Here is a 14,053-nt window from a genome sequence, read left to right on the forward strand (position 1 = left end):
CAAGTTAAAAATAAATAATATATTGAACACTAGCCTGGAGACAGTAAATTGTATAATTCCATATATGCCTAGTAGGAACACAATAAACAAAGATTCTTTTGGAAATAATTTGGCAATATCTTTTAATCTAGAAATAGTTCATTTCTGAAATACCTCTCAAATAATCTTGAAGGCAGGAAAAAGCTTCATAAACAAATATATTCATTAAAGCTTTATTTATTAAAAAATGGTAAAGAAATTTATTGCCCAATTAAAGGGAAATGGCTAAGTAAACTATAGTACATCTACCTGATGGACTATTACATAGCTAGTAAAATAATATTTACTAAAACTAAGAAAGTTAAATCAAACAAATGCAGGGGAAAATACAGTACATTTAGTACCACTAAAATTATATTCTAAAACTTAAAACAAAAATCATACATATACACCTACCTAGGACCACGACTGCAAAAAATTCCAAAATGTTAAGTTTATATTTTTGCACTAATTTTCTACAGGTGATTAATTATTATCTTTTGCATTTTCTATCAGAAGAACTATTCTAGGATGAGCAGCATCGGCATCATCTGGAAAGTTTTTCGTAATGCAAATTCTCAGACCCCCACCCCAAACCTAATTCTGAGAGTGGGGTCCAGTAATATGCATTTTAACAAGCTCTCCCAGTGATTCTGAAGCACATTAAAGTTTGAGAACCAATATCTTATAGCAAAACAAAACACAAAGATGACGAAGTGTTAATAATTAAAATCTAATACAATCCTACAAAATGGCTAAGAACATCTTTACAAAAATATTAACTTACCATTCATCTGTAAAGTTCAGTTTTATTGTGCTTGTAGTTGTTCCTTCTGTGCTGTAGTGCAAACTTAAAACTGGTTCACCTGTCCCTGGTTTGGGGCTCAGCTTTTCATTATTGTTATCTGAAAATTGTGTTTAAAACATTTGAAAAAGTCTCTGAAACCAGTAAAAAGATGACATTTCCTAAAATTTATAAAACTTATATTAGGTTGTCCTTGTCATAATTCTTTTTCACATCTCTCATGGTTCTCATTTAAAATTCGAAGGCAAGTGTAGAAATACTCCTTATATTTCAAAGTAGCACTGCATCAAATTCTAGCTTTGTGTACATGACTCCCTTTGATTCAGATGGAAATCACACACATTGAGAACCATATTTAGTCATTAGGGGAATCAAAAAGTATTAACATGAATCACATAGGTTGCAAACTGGTACCCTTATTTAATGGAATGCTCATAATTCCTCAGCTGCTAGAGCATCAATAACTAATTTTGGCTCCTTCAGAAACACAAGTTGTAAGATATAAGGCTCTTCGAAAAGCTGTTTGGCAAAAACTTTGCTACAATGAAATGTTATCAAATTCTTTCTGCTCTTTCAAACTCACAGGTTTGTAATTTAGGGAGGAATCATAGTGTGCACTTGATGGGGGAAAGGGGGTATTTATTGTGCTTTGATATTTTCTAAAATACTCTTTGTTATAATATATTTTGGTATATTTTGGTTTCTCTTCCTGATTAATCTTGCAAGGGATCTGTTTAATTGTGGAAACAGCAATTTCATTTTAAAAGTCTATAGGTGATGTCTGTAATATACATCTATCTCAGTATATGAATTCTTTTTTAAATGACAAAATCAAGAAACTCTATACAAATTAATAGAGTATTTAAAGCAAACTTCCCCACCTCCCAAAAAAAAGAGTACATGGATATTCAAAGACATAATTAAACAAGAGCTTTACATTTTTTTTCATTTTAGGATGAACAGCTTGGGAAACATTAAAATACATAGGCAATACAAATGGATCCATAATCAAACGTGACATTTCTGCCAGTTGCTTGCAGAAAGAAAATTCTTCTGCGAGATAATCTTTTTTCTTGATACCAGTTCAAGGACCGATTTAATGCTAAAAATAAACTTATCTTGAAAAATAACAACAAAAGAATTTTAATTTCATAAAAGCAAATTTACTTAGGACTTTTTTATTATTTGATCTACTTTCTATTGCAATGAAGGACTTAAATGTTTTTTCATTCCTCTTGAAGATGTTGGAGCACTCAGTAAGGGAATCTCAGCTGGGCTCAGTGATGGGAGAAACTTTTAAGCCCAGGAATTCAAGTGAGTCTGGGTGACACCCCATGTCAATTTTTTAAAAAAAGGGGACAGGGGAGAATCTTGTAGAACCTCTGTTCTAGCTTTTATTCTGTGAGAAGACAATGAACAAGACTTCAAATACAGTACTGCAGTAGAAAAGTATCCCACAAGAGTCAAGCTGGTAATAAAACTTAGTATCAATTCTCATGTCTTAACTTCTAACTCCTGAGAAATCCTGTCCTACAGAACTGCTATTTGAAAATAGTGTGAATTATAAACCTGACATCCCAAATGGTAAACTCACTTTGTTTCTGTACTATTTTTATGATTATGTCTTTGATTTAAACAACTGTTGGAAATAAACTAATAATCCATTCCAACTTGCAAAGATTTAGTATTACATTCACTGTTTTGGAGGAGGTATTTTACCAAATGGCATTCTGATAAAATAACTGAATTAATAGGCCTTTAGCTTATATAAACTTATTAAGGAGACATCTGCCGTACCCTTGACCCTCTTTCAAAAATTTGCTGTTTGCTAGTCATTTGTCCACACAGTTTTTTCTTATTCTTTAGTTATGTTACTGAGATTTTTGTTTCATCATTGCTGTCTTTGGGCTTCTGGAATAGATGGGAACAGACAGCTAAAGATTGGATGATTGGATAATTAAGGAAACTGAGAGGCAGAGTTGGGGCTAGTTTTTTCATTTTCTCTCATAACATTATATAAAGTTTTTTGCTAATTATTTTTCTTTTAAAGTAAAGACGGAATAGAAAACAAAAGCAGGTGTGAGAGAAGTGTAAGACAATTTCTTAGATCCATCTTGGTTACAGTTAAGACTTCTTAAGTTACCAGAAGCCTTGTGGCATTTAAATGATATATGAAAACTTTCCTTTTGAGGAATATTAGAGAGACAGTTATAGATATCTACATGCCATGGTTATAGGAATATACTATAGTAAACAAACAGCTATTAAGAGATCAGAACAGAGCAGAAAATATTTTATTTATACAAGTTCCCCATCAAAAGCAAGAAGCTTTCTAAGATGGTTAATAATAATTAAAGTTTTCCTCCCACAGTATCCACTACAAATTTTTTTTTTTTTTTGAGACAGAGACTCACTTTGTTGCCCAGATTAGAATGCAATGGTGCAAGCTCCGCCTTCCAAGTTCCAGTGATTCTCCTGCCTCAGCCTCCAGAGTAGTTGGAGTTACAGGCAGCCACCACCATGCCCGGCTAATTTTTGTATTTTTAGTAGCGACGAGGTTTCACCATCTTGGCCAGGCTGGTCTCAAACTCCCAACCTCAAGTGATCCACCCATCTTGGCCTCCCAAAGTGCTGAGATTACAGGCATGAGCCACCATGCCTGGCCTACAAAATTCTTATTTAATCTCTCAGGAATATAATCTACATATTATTGATCATGTAAAATATTGGCAATATTCATTTAATCATAAAATGATTGATTATAGTTGATAGAATTTGTTCATTTAAGTTGTTAATGAATTCATCAGCCTTGTGTTAAACTAGCCTATCACTATAAAAATAACATGAATGCTTCTGTTAGTCACAAACACTTCAGGTCCCTGAGTGTAGTTACTTCCTTGTAGCCTACAGGTAAGTAAACAGTGTCTCTGGCAGAAACACAACACAATGAAGAGCCTGATTTCTTCAACTGCAGGTTTTATTGTTTTTATTCTGAGACAAGAGTCTTACTCCATCGTCCAGGTTGGAGCACAGTAGAGCAATCACAGCTCACTGCAGCCTCAATTTCCCAGGCTACGGTGATTCTCCCACCTCAGCCTCCTGAGTAGCTGGGACTACAGGCACATGCCATCATACCCAGCTAATTTTTAGAACCTTTTGTAGAAACAGGGTTTTGTCATGTTGCCAAGGCTGGTCTTCAACTCCTGGGCTCAAGCGATCTGCCTGCCTTGGCCTCTCAAAGTGCTGGTATTACAAGTGTGAGCCACCGCACTTGGCCCAACTGCAGTATTGATGACAGTATATATCCCAAGGTTTAATTCATTTCCTAGCATTTTTCCATTTCACTGTTCCTTCTTTAATTCTAGTTTACTTGGTATATACAACCTATCAGGTTACATTTTCTCAGAAATTAAGATTCCTGGACTACTAATGAATGCATTCACCATTTGTTTGTGATAAAAATGCATATTTTAAACCACAAATTTCAGAAAAACCTACTTTAAAGATTTTAAAAATTAAGTATTTTTACTTTATTTGAATTTAAAAAATTATAACTATTTAAATGTTCCCCAATTTCTCTGTCAACAGTTGGATCAGCACATTCTAAAGACTATATTTTTCGAAGTCTTATTTACATAATGTGTGTGTGTGTGTGTGTATATATATATATATATATATATATATATATATATAATAAATAGAAGTATGTTGCTTAAAAGTAGATTTTAATTTAAAACTGTTAGGGTTTAGAATTTCACCTAAACAGACAAATGACTTTATGTAGAAAGCACCATCATATAAATAACTATAATCTATTGAGCATTATTATGATTATCAATTATAAATGTGTGCCAAGATATATATATTCCTTTAAAAAAACCCTTTGTAATCATACTGTCATATCCATTTTACAGACAATGAACTGATAACAATAAGCTTAATTTTTTTCTCTAGTTACAGAGATTTCCTCCCCACCCTGTACCCCATCCTTTCTATAGATAGGGTCTTGCTCTATCACCCACGCTGGTGTGGTGACACCTTCATAACTCACTGCAGTCTCAAACTCCTGGGCTCAAGTGAACTTCCTCCCTCAGTCTCCCAAGAAGCTAGGATTGCAGGTGTGTGTCACCATGCCCAACTTCTTTTTTATGTTTTGTAGAGATGGAGTCTTCCTCTGCTGCCCAGGCTGGTCTTGAACTCCTGGCCTCAAGTGATCTTACTTACTCAGCACTCAAAAGTGTTGGGATTACAGGCATGAGCCATTGTGTCCAGCTGAGGTTTCTTTTTATATGAAGTACCTACTTAATATACAGTCTTGGAAATAATCTGACTACAAAGAAAAAACTAAGATTACTTAGATAAGTAACATTTTAATTTAGAAATATCAATTGCTGGTGTTGTTACTCCTCAGAAATAAATAATTCATATCAACAACACTCATAACTGATAATAGTTCTGGTAGCCAAAATTATCACTCTGGCATCACAGTATAGGAAAACTATGTTGTGTCTTCTTTTACAGCACTTCGAGACTGAACTATTTCTTCGTCTAAAAACATTACAGGAGAACATTTCTTTGTAGTGTGCTCAGCACATACACAATATAGTGGGGGAAAAAATCCCTTTTAACTTGTTCAACACTGCTAAGTTTTTAGATGGCCATTCTATATTGCTCAGTAATTATGGTTATTAAGAACAACTGATGATATTAGCAACTTAGAGCTGTCTCCATTGAGGCAAATTACTATTTATTTGAAACACATGCTTCAGAAGCACAGCAATAACCACAAAAACATCAAGATAAAATACTGTAAAGGACTTCACTTCGGGGGATTAGAAGTGAAAAGACCGTAATGTGAGATTCAGGAAACCAACTTAAAAGATCCTTTCCAGAAATGCTACTAGAGCCCTTTCAGGATAGTGCATTGGCTCAGAAAAATTCAGAATGAGCTGAAACATAATTTGAAAGCAGTTTCCTTGAAGTGTTATATATTTAATTACGTATCTTGCAAGTCTTTTGCATAAGAATCACAGAGTATTTTTTGCAATGCACACACTTTGAAATGATTTAATCTGTACATTTCCGCTATGAAATTATAATCGAGAGGTTCTCAAACATGCTCAAAAACATACAAAAAAAAAAAAGGTGTGATAACTGTAGTTAAAAAAATATGCTATCTGGATATTTTGTATATTCAAATATTGTTCAAAATGTTGGTATAGATCTAAATATCCAAATATCGATAAGGATGTTCAGATTTTAAGCTAGGATAACCCTGGAGAATCTATCTCATATGTGAATTTAAACCAAATATTTGAAAAGAAGATAATTAACTAGGGTATAGCAACAGTAATTTGTTTGGAACCATCTTATCCAACATTTTTCTCTGCTTCTGGGTCACTATTATAACTTTATAATCATACATGAATTAACTATAATAGTTTAGATAAGCTGTGGGACATATACAAATACTGTTTACCTAATGAGTTTTCTAATGTATAACAATGTATGTATAATTATATAATGATATTCTATTTCCCATTCCATTATACCAAATATTTTTTAAAAATCAAAGTTAAGGCCGGGCACGGTGGCTCAAGCCTGTAATCCCAGCACTTTGGGAGGCCGAGGCGGGTGGATCATGAGGTTGAGAGATCGAGACCATCCTCGTCAACATGGTGAAACCTCGTCTCTACTAAAAATACAAAAAATTAGCTGGGCATGGTGGCGCGTGCCTGTAATCCCAGCTACTCAGGAGGCTGAGGCAGGAGAATTGCCTGAACCCAGGAGGTGGAGGTTGCGGTGAGCCGAGAGCACGCCATTGCACTCCAGCCTGGGTAACAAGAGTGAAACTCTATCTCAAAAAAAAAAAAAAAAAAAATCAAAGTTAGATGGAAATTAAGTATATGGTGAAATATTCTAAAAAAATAATAAATTTTAGCTCCTCACATTTTGCACTCCAATTTACTTGACTTGTATAGAAAAGTAAATTTCTCAAGCATAGTTTTTAAACTAACACAGAATTTTCCACTTTCATAGGTCAGAGAATTGACAATTTTTCTGTAGATTCCAGATTAGAGGATCTCCAATTCTCCTTCCAACTATCTGTATAAGGAAGCATATCTGGATTCAAAGTGGAGATGCTCCTTCTAGGAGTAGACTGCTAACAGAGAAGATCTGCCCTACAGATAACTGTGAGACAAGGCATTTCGTTCTAAAAAATCAGTGCTCACACTAGTGCAAATCTGGCTTTATAAAACAAAAGTGATATGCAAGTCAAAACAAAGTGCAATTTTAGCACAGATATTTACTAGGAACTTCATTCTGTCTAATCTTTTTGATATAACATTCAGTCACATTTTCTTCTGGCAATCACAACTCAACTCTATGTCAATCATAATAATTTTAACCCAAGAACTTTTTTTTATGATGTAACACAGAAGCGTGCACTGAACTTAAACATGGGATTTGGATACCCATTTAGATTGAAATTGTGCTTGGTTCCACATTCCCACCAGTACTTAGAATTTATACATTGAAATGTGATAGCTATTTGACCTTTGCTACCAGGCTTCCTTTTCTCCTACTTCAGATCTAGCAGTTTTATATACCTCTATTCATAAATGTCTGCTATTTCACTTTCAGAGGGAGAATAGTATAAAAAGAAAGTAAGTAAACATGCCTATGCCATGTGGCACATGAGCCCTGCCAAAATCCTTTTCCAGGATTTTTTTTCATGACTGTTTCTTGCTGTATATTCTCCTTTACTGAAAAAAAAAAAAAAAAAAAAAAAAAAAGTCTATCATAAATACACTCATTTTGTAGATAAATTAAAAAGTTAAAATGTGACTTCCAGATGAAAACAAATGAGGTAGACAGCTTAGGAGAACACTCCATTTAACCACTTCTCCTTCCCCAGTTACCGTCCTCCTAGCTTGTTTTGAATTGCTTTTTTTAAGACAGAGTCCTGCTCTGTCACCTAAGCTGCAGTGCAATGGCACAATCTCAGCTCAAGGCAACCTCTGACTCCTGGGTTTAACCATAGAATTGCTTTTCTTCTCATTTCCATTTTTTCATCTCCTACTGTAAAATCTGGACTCTGTCTCTATCACTCTAGTCAAAGTGTTCTACTAAAGGGATCAATCACTCCCACACTGACTAACTTACGGGATAATTTTTTTGCAGCCTATTTACTTGACCTTTCAGCAGGACTCAAGTAGACAACTCTAGTATTTGAAAATTTCTCTTAATCACAAGACACCACACTGTTCTATGTCATCATCCACCTCTCTAGTTGCTCCTTCTCAAACTCCTTTACCAGCTCTTCTCTGGCAAAATCTTTTAATTTTAGAATTTTTCCAATTTTTTCTTGAGATGTTTTAGCTCTCTTACTCTGTCCTCGTCTATTTTCATCCTAGTTAATTCCCTCTACTTTCATGGCTTCAGTTACCATCTGTATGCAAAAAACTCCCAAATTTACTTCTTGAGCTCTGACATATTTTCTGAGCTCCATATCCACAAAGAAACTACCCAACCAATTTTCCACTTGGGTATCTCACACAGGTAACTCAAATTCAATATATTCAAAACTGAGTGCATGGTCACCTACCCCTACACATCCCCACCCGTGCTTTATCCCTTTTCCAGGGTTACCTGTTTAAGAAAACAACCACCCACTTAGTTGTACTCAATCAAAACATGAGCTACACTCTTGCAGTGGCTGAAAAAAGTCACCTATTAATCTCTATCAGTACCTCCCATAAAGTACCAAAAATAAATATATAAACTAAGTAAAAACAGTGTATTTGTTTTACAAAAGATTTAAGACACATGTCCTGGCCTCTCCAGGCTCCAAACTAAACTATCTTCATGAGAAAATTCTGAAGCTGTTACTGCAATTTATACTCTGGATTCCTCCACAATCCCTGCCTCATTCAATCTGCCACCAAGTCCTGTATATTCTACATCCTAAATATTTCTTGAATCTCTTCACATTTCTCCTACCTTATCACTAGATCATAATCTCTATTACCAGAAGAACTTCCTAAGTTATTTAGTCTCTAATCAAGTCTCCATACTCCAGAGTATCAGGCCATAGCCATAGTCCCTATTTTAAACACTTCATTATCTTCCCTCTGTTCTTAAAATAAAAATGCCAAACCTAAAAATGTCCTAAAGGTCAGTTTGTCCAGCTTACTGGGATTCTTCTAGTCTTCCTGTATGTGGCATCTCAGAGGCTCTGCATATGTTATTCATGCTTCCCTTTACTTATGTTCCTTCACGTAACTTATCCAGGCTCACCTTTCAGATCTCGGCTTAATGTCTCTTCCTCAGGGATGCCTTATTTCACCCTCAGCTGAAAGGAATGAAGGCCCGCTCTCCTATGTTCCACACTGTACCTGCTATTTCACCCACCTTTTATAATACTCAGCACACTTATTTTTCCATTCATCTTTACTGTTAGATCAGGCAAAGCACAGTGGTTACGATCACCAATGCCAGAGCCCGACTGCTTGGATTTGAGACACACTTCTAATACTAGCTGTGTACAACCTTAGACAAGTTTCTTAACCAGTCTTTGCCTCAGTTTCCTCGTCTAAAAAATGGGGGTAATAAGAATGCCAACTACATATGGTTGTGGTAAGGATTAAGTACATTAACATATAAAAATTGCTCAAAGCAATGTTTGGTACAAAGAAAATGTGGTATTAAGTGTCTATGTTGTTGTTGCTGTTATTGTAAGTCAACTCAATGCTCCCAAAACAAAAGACAGCAGTGTTATTCATTCATGCACCCTAGTACCTTTCCTAGTACTTGACACAAGGTAGGTATGCATTTACATACCAGCTGAATTAATGAAGTAGACATACAAATATGACTCTACCACTTATTTCACTTGTCTTTGCATATCTCTTGGAGTCTTAGTTTCTTCACTAGTAAAATTAAGATAACTCACCTCATTAAGTTATCAGAACAAATTAGATGGTGCATGTTAAATTCTTAACAACATGTTAGTCACCAAAAACTCAATAAATTAAATAGGGTTTAACTTCCAAAAGATCAAATATATCATTAATTACAACAATCAAGACCTAGTAGTTGGGAATAGGAAGAAATTAGTTACTTCATTCCAACTGATAACAGTTCTAAGGAAGACAAAGAATTTAGAATGAAATTTTATTTTACTAAGTTATTATTTCACTAGAATTTAAAATATACTATTTACGGATGTATTCTAGTGTGGTGAATAGTGAACTTGTATTCTTATTAATAGAGCATGCTTCAATCATTAGATATTTATTTCATAAAAATTAGAATTGTCAAGTAAGTCTAAAATAATATTAGATAATGTTACTAAAATGAAACTTCAATTTGGTGATAATATATAATCTTAAGGTAATATATATTTAATGCATGGCAGGTCCAACCTTTCCATTTCCCAATCTACCTTAGTAGAATTTGTAAAATGTTACACTGGTTTTTGATGATCCACTAGTCTCCTGTATATGAATGTTTTACAAACATCAAAGATAGTCAGCTTACATAAAATAATACATAGTGGAAAATTAACATTTATATTTTTAATGCCTACATATTAGTGTTTATATTTTTTTAAATCTAGAACAGAAAATTAGTGCCTATAGATGCACAACTGACTACAGGCCTAAGTTTCAAAACAGATGGCACTGTCAACCTCCACTTAATGGAATCACTGTAAGGAATAGAAAGCAACTTGCTTCAATCATGGCCAAAATCTAAAACTCAGACAAATTACTTTCTTATACCCTCTCAGAAGCTGACTGTTCTCAAAAGAACAATCATAAATTCTTTTTGCTGTTATTATTTTTTTAATAAAATAAGGGAGAACTTGCTGGCCTACGTATTTTTAAGAGGAAAAATTTGTTAAGTTTTAATAATATAAACAAGGAAAGAGAAATATATGTCAGAAGAGGATTTTTCCTCTTATAGTAGAGATTTAAAAAAACTAAAACTACCCATTAAAACATATTTTTCAAATTAAACAAGACGCATGATGGACATTATTGTGCTTATTCAAACAGAATTTCACTTTATCCATAATTAGCACAGAAAGGCCATCAGCGCATTTACATGCAACTCCAAATTTGGAGAACACTGGAAATTATTTTATAATAGGACACAAGTAATAACAATGTGCATGTTATACATTTATTTCCCTACAATTTCTTTTCTTTAAAAAAGTAAAACTATTGAGACAACAAGGGAGCTACACTAATGAATGAAGATTCAGGCTAAATATGCTTCTATCAAACTGTAATTTTGTTAAAAATTCAGGATAAATAAGCAAAGACACTATTTTCACTCAACCAGTTCAATACTGTGAATGCAATTATTCAAAGAAAAAATTTTCTTCAGTAAGCAAGTCCATTAAAATAAAAATGTTTGATTAGTAACATTTTTGTCCTTGGTAAGTCTTCCAAAAAAAGAAATCTATGAAAATGCTATGGGAGATTAAATTAAACAACATGAAGCACTTGGGCACCTGGAAGATGGTGAAGAAATTATTTTGTGACATAAATATAAAACTGAACTATCAATTTTAAGTGAATATTTCATTAAAAGTATGAAAAAGAAATTTAAAATACGCTTAAATAATCATTACAGATATATGCAAAAAAGAAACTTATTAAATGATTACTTTTTCCATTCTCCATGGTAAAACTGAGAACTAGAATCTTGGTAAATTTTGAAATAATAGCGTATCTGGAGACATCAACTATCCCTTACAACTTGAATACAGAATCTTTCTATTTACTCTATAAACATGCTCAGTTTCGAACCTACCACCCCGTATACCTGACATCATCTTTGCTCTATCTTTCAATTCTTAATTGAGCTTATGGAAAGAGACACACCAATTTTTTCCTCAAACCAATACTATCTGGCTTCTGCATCCACCATTACTGTATCTCAAACTGCAATGTCAAATCAATCATGTTGCCACATTTTAAAAAATTATTTCTCAGACCTTTTCGCAATTGGTATCACTGCTTCACATGACATTACTGACCAGTCCCTCCTTGCACTTTTCTCTTAGCTTTGGATATGGCATTCTTTCTGCCCTGCATACTTCTCTGATCATTCCTGTTTAGTCTCTTTACCTAGATCATTTTCTCTACTTGCTCCTGTATTGCAGATTCTACTCTTCTCACTCTATCCTCTTTTTCTTTTCTTTTCTTTTTTTGAGATGGAGTCTTGCTCTGTTGCCAGGCTGGATGAAGCACAGTGGCACAGTCTCTGCTCACTGCAACCTCCGCCTCATGGGTTCAAGCGATTCTTCCGCCTCAGCCTCCAAGTAGCTGGGACTATAGGCACGTGCCAAACTTCTGGCTAATTTTTGTATTTTTATTTATTTTTTTTTTTTTAATTTTTTTTTTTTGAGACGGAGTTTCGCTCTTGTTACCCAGGCTGGAGTGCAATGGCACGATCTCGGCTCACCGCAACCTCTGCCTCCTGGGTTCAGGCAATTCTCCTGCCTCAGCCTCCTGAGTAGCTGGGATTACAGGCATACGCCACCATGCCCAGCTAATTTTTAGTATTTTTAGTAGAGACGGGGTTTCACCATGTTGACCAGGATGGTCTCGATCTCCTGACCTCGTGATCCACCCGCCTCGGCCTCCCAAAGTGCTGGGATTACAGGCTTGAGCCACCGCGCCCGGCTTAATTTTTGTATTTTTAGTAGAGACGGGGTTTCACCATGTTGGCCAGGATGGTCTTGATCTCTTGACCTTGTGATCCACCCGCCTCGACCTCCCAAAGTGCTGGGATTACAGGCATGAGCCACCGTGCCCAGCCCTATCCTCTTTTTCTAGACAATCTCATCCACTCCCATGGTTTCAATTGCTATCTATAAACTGATGATTCCTAAGCTTTATCTCTACCTCAGACTTCTTTGGTGACCCAGCATCATATAGCCATCTAACCATCTAAGAGATTTCTCCATGTAGATATCCAAAGATACTTCAAACAACATTTTAAAAAACTCACATACCTTCTTCTCCTCTCAAATCAGCTGTTCCTCCTGACTGTATCTTGGCTGATGGTTTATTATCACCCTACCAAGACACTGGATATCACACTCTCATTCATTTCTAACTACTGAGTCTCAAAGTCCCATGAATTCAACCTTTCAACTATTTTTAAAATATATCCTTTCCCACTTCTCACCAGTCACCACTGTTGCCTTAGGTTGGCCCCTTCTTAATCTCTTAGGTGGACTGCTGCAATGGCCTCTTACACGTTCTTGGCATTTTCAATTTTACTCCTTCCAATCAATTATTTATAATGTTGCCAAAATGATCTTTCTAATACATAAATCTGACCACATTAATTCCAAGCCGAAGTAATCCCTATAGCTCTTATATAATTGATTAAATATTTAATTAATTTTATCATTCATTTAACAAATATTATTTACCAGGTAACATACAATTTTAGGCACAGAGGAAATTATAGTAAATGAAAATACAGAATATGTAGAAAGGTAGATATTAAACAATCCCCTAAACAAACATATGATTACAAATTTGACAAAAGCAATGGAGAAAAATAACAAGTCACAAAGGAAGGAAAAGAGAGGAGCCCTACTAGAGATTATGAAGTTATGTTATTTTTTGAGAGAATATTATCTCAGTGAGCTTAAAAAAATGAGTAGAAGTTGCTCAACAAAAAAGTAGTTTTGGTAGAGGGAACAGCACATACAAGGGATTTGAAAGGGAAAGGAGGTTAGAGTGTTAAAAGAAATTAAAGCAAGTCTATTTGGCAAGAGTTTAGTGAATGACGGGACAGTGGCCTAAGATGAGAGATACAGAAATCAAATCATGTAGGGTTTGTAAGCCAAGGTATGCATTTCAGTTCTTTGGAAAAAACTAAGGGAAGCAATTAAAAAATCTTAGGCAGATGAACCACATGATTATATTTACCTTAAAGTTCTACTCTGGCTGCTGGCAGAGAATAGACTATAGCCTGAGTGGATGTGAGAAGACTAGTAAAAGGATCATTCCATTAGTCTAGGACAGACAAATGGTAGTGGGCAGTCTTTATCAACTTTTAGAAGTTATCTTCAGGTAATGTGAGCCTGCAATATGAAGTTCCTAGGACTTTAAAAGTTATAATGCTGATGAACAAAAAGGCATGTAAAAACTCAGGATTTAATTAATTAGATACATTTTCTGCCATTATTAGAACATT

The 14,053-nt window shown here is 34.7% G+C and overlaps 1 protein-coding gene across 11 annotated transcripts in view; it reads right to left on the reverse strand.

The window, feature by feature from the left end:
- DCAF6 (DDB1 and CUL4 associated factor 6) overlaps positions 1-14,053 on the reverse strand; it is a 143,343-nt gene that overhangs the window by 35,539 nt on the left and 93,751 nt on the right. For all 11 annotated transcript variants that reach the window (XM_039480647.2, XM_039480645.2, XM_039480644.2 and 8 more), the window contains one exon: positions 806-923. In XM_039480647.2, the coding sequence (XP_039336581.2) occupies positions 806-923 (118 nt within the window). The remainder of the gene's footprint in view (positions 1-805; positions 924-14,053) is intronic.

The sequence above is a fragment of the Saimiri boliviensis genome, chromosome 19 (assembly GCF_048565385.1).
Source record: "Saimiri boliviensis isolate mSaiBol1 chromosome 19, mSaiBol1.pri, whole genome shotgun sequence".
Taxonomy (NCBI): Eukaryota; Metazoa; Chordata; class Mammalia; order Primates; family Cebidae; genus Saimiri; species Saimiri boliviensis.